General features: G+C 40.4%; 2 protein-coding genes and 1 pseudogene across 8 annotated transcripts in view; all 3 read left to right on the top strand.

The window, feature by feature from the left end:
- TBC1D15 (TBC1 domain family member 15) overlaps window positions 1-1,410 on the top strand; it is a 79,607-nt gene extending 78,197 nt beyond the window's left edge. For all 5 annotated transcript variants that reach the window (XM_003355517.5, XM_001925336.7, XM_084956351.1 and 2 more), the window contains one exon: window positions 84-1,410. In XM_003355517.5, the coding sequence (XP_003355565.2) occupies window positions 84-305 (222 nt within the window). In that variant the 3' untranslated portion in view covers window positions 306-1,410. The remainder of the gene's footprint in view (window positions 1-83) is intronic.
- A 4,728-nt stretch (window positions 1,411-6,138) lies between these two features.
- Window positions 6,139-6,939, top strand: LOC100522253 (E3 ubiquitin-protein ligase RNF114 pseudogene; annotated as a pseudogene).
- The window catches only part of TPH2 (tryptophan hydroxylase 2), a 105,001-nt gene continuing 97,954 nt past the window's right edge, over window positions 6,261-13,307 (top strand). The window contains exon 1 of one of the 3 annotated variants that reach the window (XM_084956354.1): window positions 6,261-7,017. Coding sequence is in view for 1 of the 3 variants with exons in the window: in XM_021092003.2 (XP_020947662.1) it covers window positions 12,851-12,955 (105 nt within the window). In the remaining 2 variants the exon portion in view is untranslated. Of the gene's footprint in view, window positions 7,271-12,177; window positions 12,956-13,307 lie in introns of those variants that run through there. The other 2 variants (XM_084956353.1, XM_021092003.2) reach the window with 2 other exon arrangements.

The raw sequence follows: 13,307 nt of genomic DNA on the forward strand, positions 1-13,307 counted from the left end.
CATGCTCAAATGTAGAAGTGTTAATTTGTGATTACTTTTCTTCCGTGGTGAACAGTGGTTTGCGTTTGGTTTTTCTTATTCAGGAGCTGCCACAAGCAGTTTGTGAGATCCTGGGGCTTCAGGACAGTGAAGTTACAACACCAGATTCAGACATTGGTGAAGACGAAAATGTTGGCATGACTAGTTGTCCTACATCTTCATTTTACAGTAACTCCTTGCCTGTACTTGCTGCCAGTGAAGCCAGAGATGACAACCCACCAGAGATATCAGTGTCCCCAAATGTCAGCAGATTAACACCTGCATGATCATTCTTCTTGCTTAAGGAACAGATACTTTGTCGCAGCTTTTTTTCAAGTACTTGAAAGGTGGAAATTTAAATTCTTGGTATTGATCATGCTTCAAGGTTTATGGAAAGAAAGTGTACTGATGTTCTTGCATTAAAGCTTTACAAAGATTTAAACTAATTATTTTTGTAGTTACTTCTACCAAATAGCCTTTCCTTTTCAATAACATTCCTTAGTATTTTTATAGCTAAGTACATTTTATTTTCTTGCTGATGAACTGGAATTGGATAAATATTACAAGTGGATGAGTTGGAAATTATGCACTTTGAAAACATTCACTTTGTTTACTCCAAGTTTAGTAGGTTTGGATTCCATTAAATGTTGAGCCTTTCTATAGCATTCTAAGCTGAGAAGTCAGTTGTTACCCAGTGATGAAATGAAAGAATTTGTTTTTCTCTACTGTTTACAACAATACTCAGCTTAAATATTTGTGCTGGTTGAATGTGATTTAAATTGGACATTTTCATCGATGCAATTTAATGTGTAGATAAAGAGCTATTTCAACCATAATAAGTGGATTGGCAGTATATTTTTTACATTGAACTTTTCTTCACTTGTATATAAAGACTGTATAAGTACTTATTTATGAGTATAAGAAAGGATAGGCATATTTTCTTTAACTGAGTAACTTGACTATTGATTTGTATAACCTGATTTCACAAAGTTAATACATAGCTTCAATATGAGATCTTTTTCAAAACTATTTTCTTAAGCAAACGTTTCTTTCATGAGACTACATTCAGCCCTATACCTGGTGTAATTTTCAAGTTAATTGCTTGTAGCCTCACTTTACTAATAATGTTTATTATCTTTCCTAATAATGTATTAACTGATTAATCAGGTCTTTAAATTTTTATGAAATACACTTTACAAAAAGCTTATGTTAAAAACCTCAGTATACTATCATGATTCTCAAAGTAATACCTTTTTGTATATGAATGAAGCTGTTGTTTTTACCATGCAGTGTTGCATGATTTTAAGTTATGTGTAATTAACATAACTGATTCCGTTTTAATTGTAATTTGTTAACTTCTGTACATATCATTAAAATAAATTTGAAGTTAAAGTAGTGTTTTCAGTTAAATTACACTTAGAAATAATCGGCTAGTTCTTCATGAGAAGAAAAAAATCCAAAGGACCCCAGTACATCCTATTATGTTTTTATATGATTGAAATAATCATTTGAATGAATTGTGGAAATGAGCAAGAAACATGACCCTTTATATAACTGAAAAAATTTTCATTAGCTTAAAATTGGGCATAGTGTTACTTTGAAGGACATAATTACCTGAAGCAGTAAAGCAACTTTCTACAATTGACATTAATAATGTAAAATAAAGGTTAATGTAGTTATAAAATGGCCCAGTAGATAGATTTTTTTTTTGCCAGAAAGCTAGGGAACCAAATGAACTTTTTTCCTACCTTGAGTATTAACTGACAATCATAACAGTAGAACCATTAGATTTTAGTTTTTAATAACATATGTGTTTTATCTTTCATCAGTTAATAATGAGTAAGACTATTCAGAAAAAAAAAGTAAACTGATCAAAAAGCCGGCATCTCCAGTCTTTCATTTCCTGCTGTTCAGGAAATTGCTGAGAACATCTTGATGTCCTTCTTGTTCTTCCTGGTCAGAGGCTTTGGGGGAGTTTTCTACTACATAATATAATACTACTTCAGAGTTTTAAAATATCTAAATACATTTAGGAAGTTGAACTTCTGTCAAGTTTTATTATTAAAGCTACTTGTTAAAAACATTTTTACTAAACAGTCTGAATTTCTATTTAGCCCCCCGCCCCTTTTTTGCTTTTTAGGGCTGCACGTGTGGCATTAAGTTCCCGGACTAGGGGTTGAATTGGAGCTAGAGCTGCTGGCCTGCGCCACAGCAGTGCCAGACCCTTAACCCACTGAGCAAGGCCAGGGATTGAACCCACATCCTCATGGATACTAGTCAGGTTCGTAGCCCACCGGGCTCAACAAGAACTTCTGTTTAGCCCATTTTTTATATGGAAGTGATAATAATATGGTACTAAGTTTTAATCAGAGTCCTCAAAATCCAATTAGCAAATACTATGGAAACTTGAGCTGTTGATGTTGCTAAAATAGTTCAGGGAGTTCCCCTCATAGCTCAGTGGTTAACAAATCCGACTAGGAACACTGAGGTTGTGGGTTCAATCCCTGGCCTTGCTCAGTGAGTTAAGGATCCGGTGTTGCTGTGAGCTGTGGTGTAGGTCGAAGACGTGGCTTGGATCTGGCATTGCTGTGGCTGTGGTGTAGGCCGACGGCTACAGCTCCGATGAGACCCCCAGCCTGGGAACCTCCACATGCCGAGAGAGTGGCCCAAGAAAAGGCAAAAAGGCAAAAAAAAAAAAAAAAAAAAAAAAAAATCAGGTAAATAGTCTAACTTTTTAAAGATTTTAATTCATTTTTCACAAGATGCTCTGTCCATACCAGTAAATGTAAAATATTTTGTGCTGTATGATGTGATATTTAAAGTTAAAATTCAAGTAATTTAGCTACAGAAATATTTTCAGTTCTTATAGGAGTTGTGGGAAACCTTTTTGCAGTGAAGATCATTCCTGTTTTGATTGTTTCATATATTTAGTATTCTTCATCTATGATGTTGGAAACTTTAGTCTTGGTGATAACTAGCTTTTTTGAGTAAGTAGAACAGTCTTTGGGATAATGATTCTTGTTGAACCTGGTGTTTCCAAAGGTTCTTATGGATGCCAACTGATTCTTATGAGAAATTGATATAGTTATGCCCATTATTAAAGATAGTCTGCAAAAAGTAACCAGAATGTTTATTGAAGAACCTAGAACTTCACCTGACTTTGTGTGCAACTATGTAATAAGGTAATGTTGTTACAGCTTGCATTTCTTTACTTGAGGTTTCAGAAGATGCATGAACTTTTTATTGTATTTGAAGTCTTATGTGCATACATGCATATTTTGGTGGAGAGGTAATATATTTTCTCAAAAATTTTTCTGATTCCCCCCCATATTGGGAACCATTGTTATAAATTATATAATGTGAGAACAGTAATGTGATCTGACCCATGCTAGTGATTTTATGTGCTGAACCTCCATTAATTAAAATAACTTCAGAGGGCTCATTTCCAAATCTTCCATCTATATTGTCAAAGTACATGTCCAGGCTCTACTTCAGATCTACAGAATCAGAATCTTTGGAAGTGAGGTCAAGGAATCTGCATCTTAATAAGCATCCAGATGGTTCCTGAGCCTCCCTCAAGTTAGATAACTGCTATTGTATATTGTATTTCATAGTTCAACATTTTGCTTTATGGTCAGGTAAACAAGTCCCTAAGTTTTTAAAAAGTAGTTTTTAAAAAGTAGTAGATTTTCCAAGGTGGATTTTCCCTTGTTCTGGTCACCATTTTTAGTAAAAAGTGATAACAGTCATCCTAGCCTATTTTAGGTAGGTTCTCCCTCTGTTTGTTTTTTTTTTTCTTCTTGGTCTTTTTAGGGCCGGATCTGCGGCACATGGAGGTTCCCAGACTAGGGGTCGAATCCAAGCTGGAGCTGCTGGCCTATGCCACGATCATAGCAACGCCAGATCCGAGCCGTATCCATGACCTGCTGGCCTATGCCACCGCTCACGGCAACGCCGGATCCTTAACCCACTGAGTGAGGCCAGGGATCGAACCTGCAACCTCATGGTTGCTAGTGGGATTTGTTTCCACTGTGCCACAGTGGGAACTCTTCCCCCTCTGTTCTTATATTTTGAAGACAAACTTTCAGTGTCACTTTATTTCTGGACATGGAGCAGTATTAAATTTGAAATAAATCTGAAAGGTTTCCATCAGTATTTAATGTCATTATCCAGTAGTGGACATCTGTACTTACTTATACTTTCAATGTAAATACTGACATTGAATGATGCCCTATATTTGGTCTGTTCTCCCTTTGGGACCTTATAATATGGGAGTTTTAAGTTGTAGATTTTTGAGGATTGTTCTGATTACAAGTATTTTTCTCACTGTTTTATAAATAGACTCCTGTTTTTCATGCTATCTACCTTGACTTAGGGAAAACAAGTGTGTTGTCCTTACACCAAGGGTGGGCAGGAGAGGGCAGTGAGATGGGACTGTTTGGATATCCAAAGCATCCGTTTAGCCCATGGAAACTACATTGTTACAAACTAAAGAAAAACTGATTGTAATCAAATGAATTGTCTTTTTCTAAGAACTGTCAGGAATCAGAAATACATTTTCCTAATGTAGTACAGGTTCTTCAGTTAGAATTGGAACGTTTGAATAATTGGTACAGATATTCACAAATATCTGTAGGGTGTATTGTTCCTTACATGCAAAAGTAGAATGAAAAGAACAAATTCCAGGTGCAGGCGGAGCACTAAGAAACAACAAAAAAAAGTGATAGACATAAAAGTTACTAAAATAACCACACACACACACACACACACACACACACACAACTAGAGCTCTTTTAAAGTTGCTTTAGATGTTACATGGCCCGATTGTACATTTTCTTTTTTTTCCTTTTTAGGGCTGCACCCATGGCATATGGAGGTTTCCAAGCTAGGGGTTAAATCGGCGCTGCAGCTGCTGGCCTACACTACAACCACAGCAATGTCAGATCCAAGTCGAGTCTGCAACCTACACCACAGCTCACTGCAAGGCCAGGGATGGAACCTGCATCCTTATGGATCCTAGTCAGATTTGTTTCCACTGTGCCACAACAGGAACTCCCCTGATTGTACATTTTCTTTTCCATGGATGTCACAGGCTCACTTTGCAAAGCAAACTGTTTTTCAATTGAGAAACCATCAAGGTATTTCTGAGTGCTTAGTATTTACGTTGCATGCCACTATCCCTGTACAGCATTTGTCAAAATTTCCTTCCTTTTTATAGCTGAATTTATATACCATGTATATATATACTATGTATATCACACACAGACCATGTTTTGTTTATCCCTCCATTCACTGAGAGATGTGTTGCTTCAACCTTCTGGCTATTGTGAAAATAGCACTGCTCTTAACATGGGTGCAAAAATATCTCTGGAGTCCCTGCTATCAGGGGACTCAAAGATATTTGTAAATAATATAACTTTTTTTGGACCTCCCTCTATCCTGTATGTATCCAGAAGTGGGATTGCTAGATCATACTGTAATTCTGCTTTTACTTTTTTCCACAGCTGTACCATTTTACATTTCCCTCGAGAGTGCAAAAGGGTTCCAATCTCTCTAGGGAGGGTTTGTTTGTTGTTGGTTTTTTTTTTTTTTTTTTTTTTTTTGCTATTTCTTGGGCCGCTCCCGCGGCATATGGAGGTTCCCAGGCTAGGCGTCGAATCGGAGCTGTAGCCACCGGCCTATGCCAGAGCCACAGCAACTCGGGATCCGAGCCGCGTCTGCAACCTCCACCACAGCTCACGGCAACGCCGGATCGTTAACCCACTGAGCAAGGGCAGGGACCGAACCCGCAACCTCATGGTTCCTAGTCGGATTCGTTAACCACTGCGCCACGATGGGAACTCCTAGGGAGGGTTTTTATATATTTTATTTGGAGAGTTCATGTCCTGCATCAGGTAACTACTGAATTACTCTCAAATTTCTATTCCCAGGTCTATTTCCCAAATTTCAATCTCATTTATAATTGCATGCTATTTAAAGTCAATATATGGTACTGCGGTCAACTCAAATCTACTTCTCTAAAACTCTTTTTCCCCAAAATGTATTTCTCCTTTGGAAGTAGTGGAAATAGCACTATTTGCACCTACTGAAGCTTGATAGTTGAGTCTTTTTCTTACATCGCACGCCACCTTCTGTTTTAAGTAATATTTCGGCTCTTGCCCTACCCGGGCTATCCGTGAGCTCTGCACCTTTGAGCTCTGACTCCTCCTCCTGCTCAGCTGCGCTTGCGCAGGGCTCCGCCCAGGCAAGATGGCGGCATAAGCTCAGGACCCCGAGCGTGATGCGCCCCTGGCAGCACCTAGCCGCAGAGGCCAATTCCTTGACTTGCTTCACCGGTCTGGTGAGCCTAGAGGTGTATGAGAAGTCAGTGCAGGTGCCCTGTGGACATGTCTTTTCCTCTGCGCGCCTGCAGAAATCTCTGAAGCTGAAGAAGCCTTTCTGTGGGATGTGTGGCTCTGGCACCTGGCGTCAGAGCCGTGGAGCTCCAGCGGCAGGTTGAGGGCACAGCGACTTCTTGCCGTGACTGCTGTAAAAATCTCCTATCTAAGATCTGGGTGCACGTGTTCCAGATAGCTGAATTACATCGTGGAAGGTGTGAAGGCCACCACCAAGGATGGGTCCCTTCAGCCAAGGAATGTCCCAAACCGTTATGCGTTTCCTTGTCCTTAAGTGTCCTGAGAAGAATTTTGATCAAGAAGGTCTTGAACACTGCCAGCTATCCCTTAGCATGAACACGAGATCTGCAGTCTGTCCAGTACGTGCGTGCCTGAACGCCCTGGGGAGACCCCAGCTACCTGCAGCACCAACTTCATAGAGCATATCCAGCGCGGCACCAGTTTTTACAGGACACTTTCTTGAATTATGACTGATGAAGAGGACACGATGAACCAGGTGGTGGAGCGCTCCGTCCGCCAGTGGTGAAGGGCTCCCCTGTAGGCTCATGTTCCTGAGCTTCCGTTTCGTGTTAAGCATGAAACATGTGACTTATCCACCTAAAATGTACGACACACCTGGAAGTGAGCCATGGTATTAGGACAGGGTCACTTGTGACAGGGAAACAGATCCACCGGTCAAAGCCCTCTTTCCTTTGGGCTCTTCCCTTACTGTTCATCTTGTTTGTCACATATCTGGTCTTTTACTGCTCTTCAGCCATTTTCTGGAACTTCTGCCTCCTCTTTAGAAGGGAACCCAGCCCCGCCACCTGTCCTTCTTGCTTCATGTTTGCTCCTCCTGAACAGTGTTGATCTCTGAGGTATTCTGAGCCAGCCAGGACTTTTTCTGGGTCATGAATAGCACAAATGAGACAAGCCTTATTGTCCCCGAGGTGTGTGAACTTTGGCAACAATGTATCTGATTAGTGAGGAGCCCCTTCTGTGCTAAGTTCCTATTTTTTTTTCATTCTTTTTTTCTCACATTACGTGTTCCATCATAATTGACTAGACAAGAGTTCCCAGTGCCACACAGCAGGATCCCATTGCTAATCCATCCCGAAGGCAACATTCTGCATCTGTTTACCGCAAGCTCCCAGTCCCTCCCACTCCCTCCCTTCCCCCTTGGCAACCACAAATCTATTCTCCAAGTCCATTATTGTCTTTTCTGTGGAAAGGTTCCTTTGTGCCATATATTAGATTCCAGATATAAGTGATATCTAAGTTCCTATTAGTTGGTCTTTGGCAGCAGCTGCCAGAAGTCGGAGTTACCTCATGTTTTATGAGTCCTGTTGGGGGTGAATGTCCTGGGTTTAACATGGTCTGGAAGTTTTGGTGAGTGACATTTTCCTACCATTCTTTCACACCTTTAGGATTAACTGGTTCAGTCTTAAATGCCTGCGTGGTACTTTTTTTTTTTTTTCTTCTTCTTTTTACATCCTCACCTGCAGCATGTGGAAGACCCCAGTTCAGGGGTCTAATTGGAGCTGCACCTTCTGCCTGTGCCACTGCTCTGGCAGCACCAGGTCTGAGCTGCATTTGTGACCTACAGCACAGCTTGCAGCAATGCAGATGCTTAACCCACTGAGCCAGGCCACGGATGGAAACCTGCACCCTCACAGAGACAACATTGGGTCCCTAACCCGCTGAGCCTCAAGGGGAACTCCTGAATGGTACCTTTTAAGGATCAGGCATAATAACATATTTTTAGTAAAAATAAGTGTTTCTAGGTTAGAAAAGTTAAACTTCATTTATCTGTAAGAGGGGAGAAGTGTCGGCTAAGTGAGGTGGAAGGGTCATAGCTTTTGGGTGTGATTTTCAAACTAATGAAGTATTTTCAAATGACTCGGTCATGTTTACCTTGCTCTTTGGGAGCCTGCTTATATTCTTGTCCTTGAAACACCCAAAAGAAATCCTCAAAAGAATAAGAGGCTTGGGGGAGTTTCCACTGTGGCTCAGCGGGTTAAGAAGCTGACTAGTAACCATGAGGATGTGGGTTCTTGGCCTTGCTCAGTGGGTTAAAGGTCACAGACACAGCTCAGACTCTGGATTGCTGTGACTGTGGTGTAGGCCTACAGCTGCAGCTCTGATTCAGCCTCAAGCCTAGGAACCTCCATATGCCACAGGTGGGACTGTAAAAAGGAAAAAAAAAAAAAAAAAAAAGAAGCTTGGGGGCTCCACTGGATACTAGTTCTTTCATCTCTTATTTAGTAAATTAAATTGAGTGTTGCTTTTCTGTCACAATGGTTTCCTTATAAAACTGGCTTCAACATGTAAATCAGTGTGTGAAGTCCTGCCTTCTAAAGCAGAGATGTTATGAGAAAGCTGACATCACCGCCTGCTGTCTCTCTGACAAGACACGCTATTCAAAAGGCACAGTGCAACTCTTGTGAGCAGTTGGTAATGCAAACTGTCTCCTGGAAATTTGCTTTGGTAACTGCTTGGGAAGCTTGAAGTTCAACAGGTTTTATGAATATTAATAAATACAAGGCTAAGGGATTTATAATCTATAAGAGCAGAGCCTCAGATTGACCCAAAGTCATCTGTTTTTAGGTTCATTTTCCCATCAAACCTCTTGTTTAAATATGGACATTTTTTTCCTGGTCATTGGCTGAGGTTTCAGATGACAGGACGCGGTTTAGACCTGTGCACTGTTGCCGTGGGCCTCTTCCTACCTGCTACTGAGAGTGCAGGTGCCTAGGAACCAGCAAAGACAGGGTCCTTTGAAGGAAAAGTAATTTCTTCTAATATGCTGTTACATGGAAGGGACCATATGTTATGGTCAGTTTCTTCACTGTAATTTCTGGGAAAAGTTTGCTCAGAAATCCCTGAATTGAGATCATCTTGGTCTAAGTTTAGAGGGAAATTTGATGAGACCTTCGTTTGAGGGAACTGAAGATAGTGATCTCACTGGTAGTACCACGAAACTGATTTCCTTGTGTTAAGTGCACTTCCTGTATTTCTAATAAGATGACTTTCCAGAAAGTGACATTTATTATGTTCTGGCTTTTGAAAGGTGAAATATAAATAGATTTCATAATTTATCCAAAAAGGAAGTAATATTCAGTTCCATCAACTCCTGTTGATTCTTTTTTTTTTTTCTTTTTCTTTTTAGGGCCATACCTACAGCATGTGGAAGTTCCTTGGCTAGGGGTCTAATTGGAGCTTTAGTTGCCGGCCTATACCACAGCCACAGCTATGCTGAGACCTACACCACAGCTCATGGCAATGCCAGATCCTTAACCCACTGAACAAGGCCAGGGATCGAACCTGCAGCCTCATGGATACTAGTCAGCTGAGACAAGATGGAAACTCCCCAACTCCTTGTTGATTCTTATGTTGACATTCCTTTTTCTGTTTATAACTGCCACCACTGTAGTTCAAACTTTTTGTTAATTTTCTTCCCTCTAACAGGTTGTCCTGCCTAGACTAGATCCTACTGAGACATTTTCATTAGGCTATAGTCTCAATACAAAATAATAAATGCTTCCTTTTTAAATACAGATTTTTTATCCTGGCATTCAAATTTCCAAATAATCAGTCCTTCATTTTATTTTTCAAGTTTAATTATTGTCTTTGAAAAACTTACCTTCACTTGGCTTTCCTTTACCTACCTATCTGAATTTTTTTCTTTCTTATTTTCCTTTTCCTTTTTGTTTTTGTTTTTCCTTTTATTTTAAACTGTTTAAGTTTGGTGTTCCTCAGTGTTCTGTTCTGTTTGTTTGTTTGTTTTTGTTTTTGTTCCATAGCATATGGTCTTCCTAGGATCTAAGCTGCATTTTGAGACCTATGCTGCAGCTGTGGTGATGCTGAATGCTCAACCCTCTGGGCTGGGCCAGGGATCAAACCTACGTCCCAGTCCTCCAGAGATGCTGCTGATCCTGTCGCACCAGAGTGGGAACTCCCCCAGGGTTCCATTTTTGACTGTCTTCTCAAACACCATATTCTTTGTGAATGAAGCTATATTCACATAGATTCAGTTATTTGATGATTCCTAAATTTCTATATCCAGCTTAGGTCTCATTTCAGGTTTAAAATCTATATACTCAAATCCTTATTGGAGAGCTTCACTTGACATTCACATGCAATATGTATAAGATCTAACTTTTAAGAGTTTTTAAAAATTGCTAATATTTATTTATGTGTGGTCTAGTTCAATGAATGACGCTAATTTACCCAGTCCCCTAAGTGAGAAACTTGGGAGTTAATTCTGGCACCTTTTTATCTGCTTCCACATCCAAGTAGAGATGTTGTCCTATGGATTTCACCCCTTAACATCTTTTGTTCTTTTTATTACCTGCCTGATCTTTTGCCATAATCCAACTCCTCACCTCCTGGTGAGACTATTTCAAGTCCTAAGTGGTTTATGCCTTCAGTCTTAAAGTCCCCCTCCAAGCTGCTACCTTTCTAAAATACCAATATGTTTATGCTATCGCCTTGCATAAAGCCCTTCCAATTGATCTCTTTCCTCTACAGGATAAAGTGATAAAGGGAAAAGCCCACTGAATGCCATTCAAGGTTTATCAAGATTTGGACCTTGCTTTTGCTTTCAGCCTTATCTTTCACTGGTGCCCTTACCGCAAATTCATACTCCATCCTTGTTGAGCAACAACAGTTCTCTATATATTTCCTTTTTTTTTTCTTTTTTGGCTGCACCTGCAATATGTGGAGGTTCCCGGGCCAGGGATCAAACCCATGCCACAGTTGTGGCCTGTACCACAGCTGCAGCAATACCATATCCTTATGCTGTGCCACAAGGGAGCTTCCTCTGTATATTTTCTTATATTGTTCTTTCTCCCAGGAATTATCTCCCATTCCATTACAATTAAACCCAAATTCACTTTTTTTTTCTTTTTTGTTTTGTTTTGAAGGGCCGCACCCACAGCATATGGAAGTTCCCAGGCTACGGGTCGAATCAGGGCTGCAGCTGCTGGCCTATGCCATAGCCACAGCAACACCCAGTCCTTAACCCAGTGAGCAAGGCCAGGGATTGAACCCACATCCTCATGGATACTTGTTGGGTTCTTAACCTGCTGAACCACAACAGGAGCTCCATACAAATTCACTTTTAAATATTCAGCTCAGGCAATACCCCCTAGAAGCCTCTCTTGACTACCCTAAGGTAATATTGAGCACTTTGTCCCTTGTGCTTCTAATGTCTTCTGTAGAAAAGTCAGTGTATTTTGTTTCACTTGTTTATTTGCATGTGTATTTCTTTTGGCTAGTCTATGATTTGCTTGAGGCTAGGCATTATATCTCATTTATCTTTGCATCCCCAGGACTCAGGCTCAATATATAACATAAAGTGAGTGCTTAACAAATATTTGTTGAATTACACATCTTAAACCCTGTTCTAGCTGAAATAATCTGTGTGTGGTTTGTTGAGCCTACTTTTGTTTCCTTGTTTGGAATACTCAAGGGGCTTTAAAATGTAATAGTTGAGAGCATGGATATTGGAGCCAGCCTGCCTGAGCTTAAATCCTGCCTCAGCCACTCTTTAATTGTGTAAACCTTTGGCAAGTTGTCTAAATTCTTTGTGCCTCCGTTTCTTAATATGTTAAGTGAAAATAATTGTTACTGCAGTGTAAGTGTTGTTTGACTTTTTTGACTTATTCTAGTTTCAAGTTATCAAAGGAATGACTGATATATAGGTATTTAGTTTCCTTTTCTTTCCTGCTTAGTGAGGAAGATTCTAGCATTAGTGTCTCAACCATATCTACATGTGGATAAATCACAGCCCCATGTCTCCTGTACAATACGAGGGCTGCACATCATTGCACAGTGGCATCACATGGTTGGGAAGGAGTGCCTTTTATGAACGCCATTACAGACACACAAGTACATGCACACAGTCCTAACACATCAGATCAGAAAAAGTTTATGAAAGTAAAATGGCTTAGGGATTCTGCAGTGTTGATCTTTCTTAAGTTATTTTCCTCCTTTTGGAAAACTTTGCATTTATAGTCAACCCCAGGCTGAGGTTAACTTGCCAGGAGCAGGTTTGAGAGATGAGAACTAACGTCAGGGGATAGATATTTTCTTTTACAAATAACACCCTGTTATGTATTGTTCTCCACCACCCACGCCTAAGCTGCTACTCGACCTATGAAACAATTCGCACCACGAACACAGATAACCCCAGGCTTCAGGTCTGTAATCTGACTGTGGCCATCAGCAGCCAGAAATGAGTTTCTTTCTAATCAGTCCTGCATCAGTTCCCAGTCATTCATATAAAGGAGCCTGGAGAGAGGAGGATTTGCATTGCTTTTTCTTCAGCACCAGGGTCCTGGACAGCGCCCCAAGAGGTCCGCTGCTTGCAATCCTCTGCTCTCTCTATCTCTGCCGTGCTGATATTGCCCCTCTAGTCCCCCCTGCTGCAGAGAAAGAAAATTACATCGGGATCCATGCAGCCGGCAATGATGATGTTTTCTAGTAAATACTGGGCAAGGAGAGGGCTTTCTCTGGATTCAGCAGTGCCTGAAGAGCATCAGCTGCTTGGCAGCTTAACAGTGAGTATTGAGTAGCTGGCACTCTCCAGAGGAGAGTTTACTAGGGTAGCAGTAGTCTTACCCTTGCCATATGAACACCTGCTGTAAATACACACACCCTTCAACTCCTTCCTTTTTCTGTCTGTCCTGCCTCCCTCCTGTATGCCTTAACTCTTCCTTCTCTCTCCATAAAGTAAAGCGGGTGTACTGATCCCTGCTTGCTAAACTTTCTTTCCTCAAAGTTTATAAGTTGAATGTAGTTTCCGAACATTAAGAATGTTGTATGGCCTAGCGTCTTATATCAAGAACCAAAAAAAATGTGTAGAATTTTGAAAGGCTATTTGTTATGAGTAGGAGCAAGGAGAAAAATTAA

The sequence above is a fragment of the Sus scrofa genome, chromosome 5 (genome assembly GCF_054392235.1).
Source record: "Sus scrofa isolate SSC_HxYL_T2T_F1_AM1 chromosome 5, Sscrofa_HxYL_maternal_Yorkshire_Landrace_v2.0, whole genome shotgun sequence".
Lineage (NCBI taxonomy): Eukaryota > Metazoa > Chordata > Mammalia > Artiodactyla > Suidae > Sus > Sus scrofa.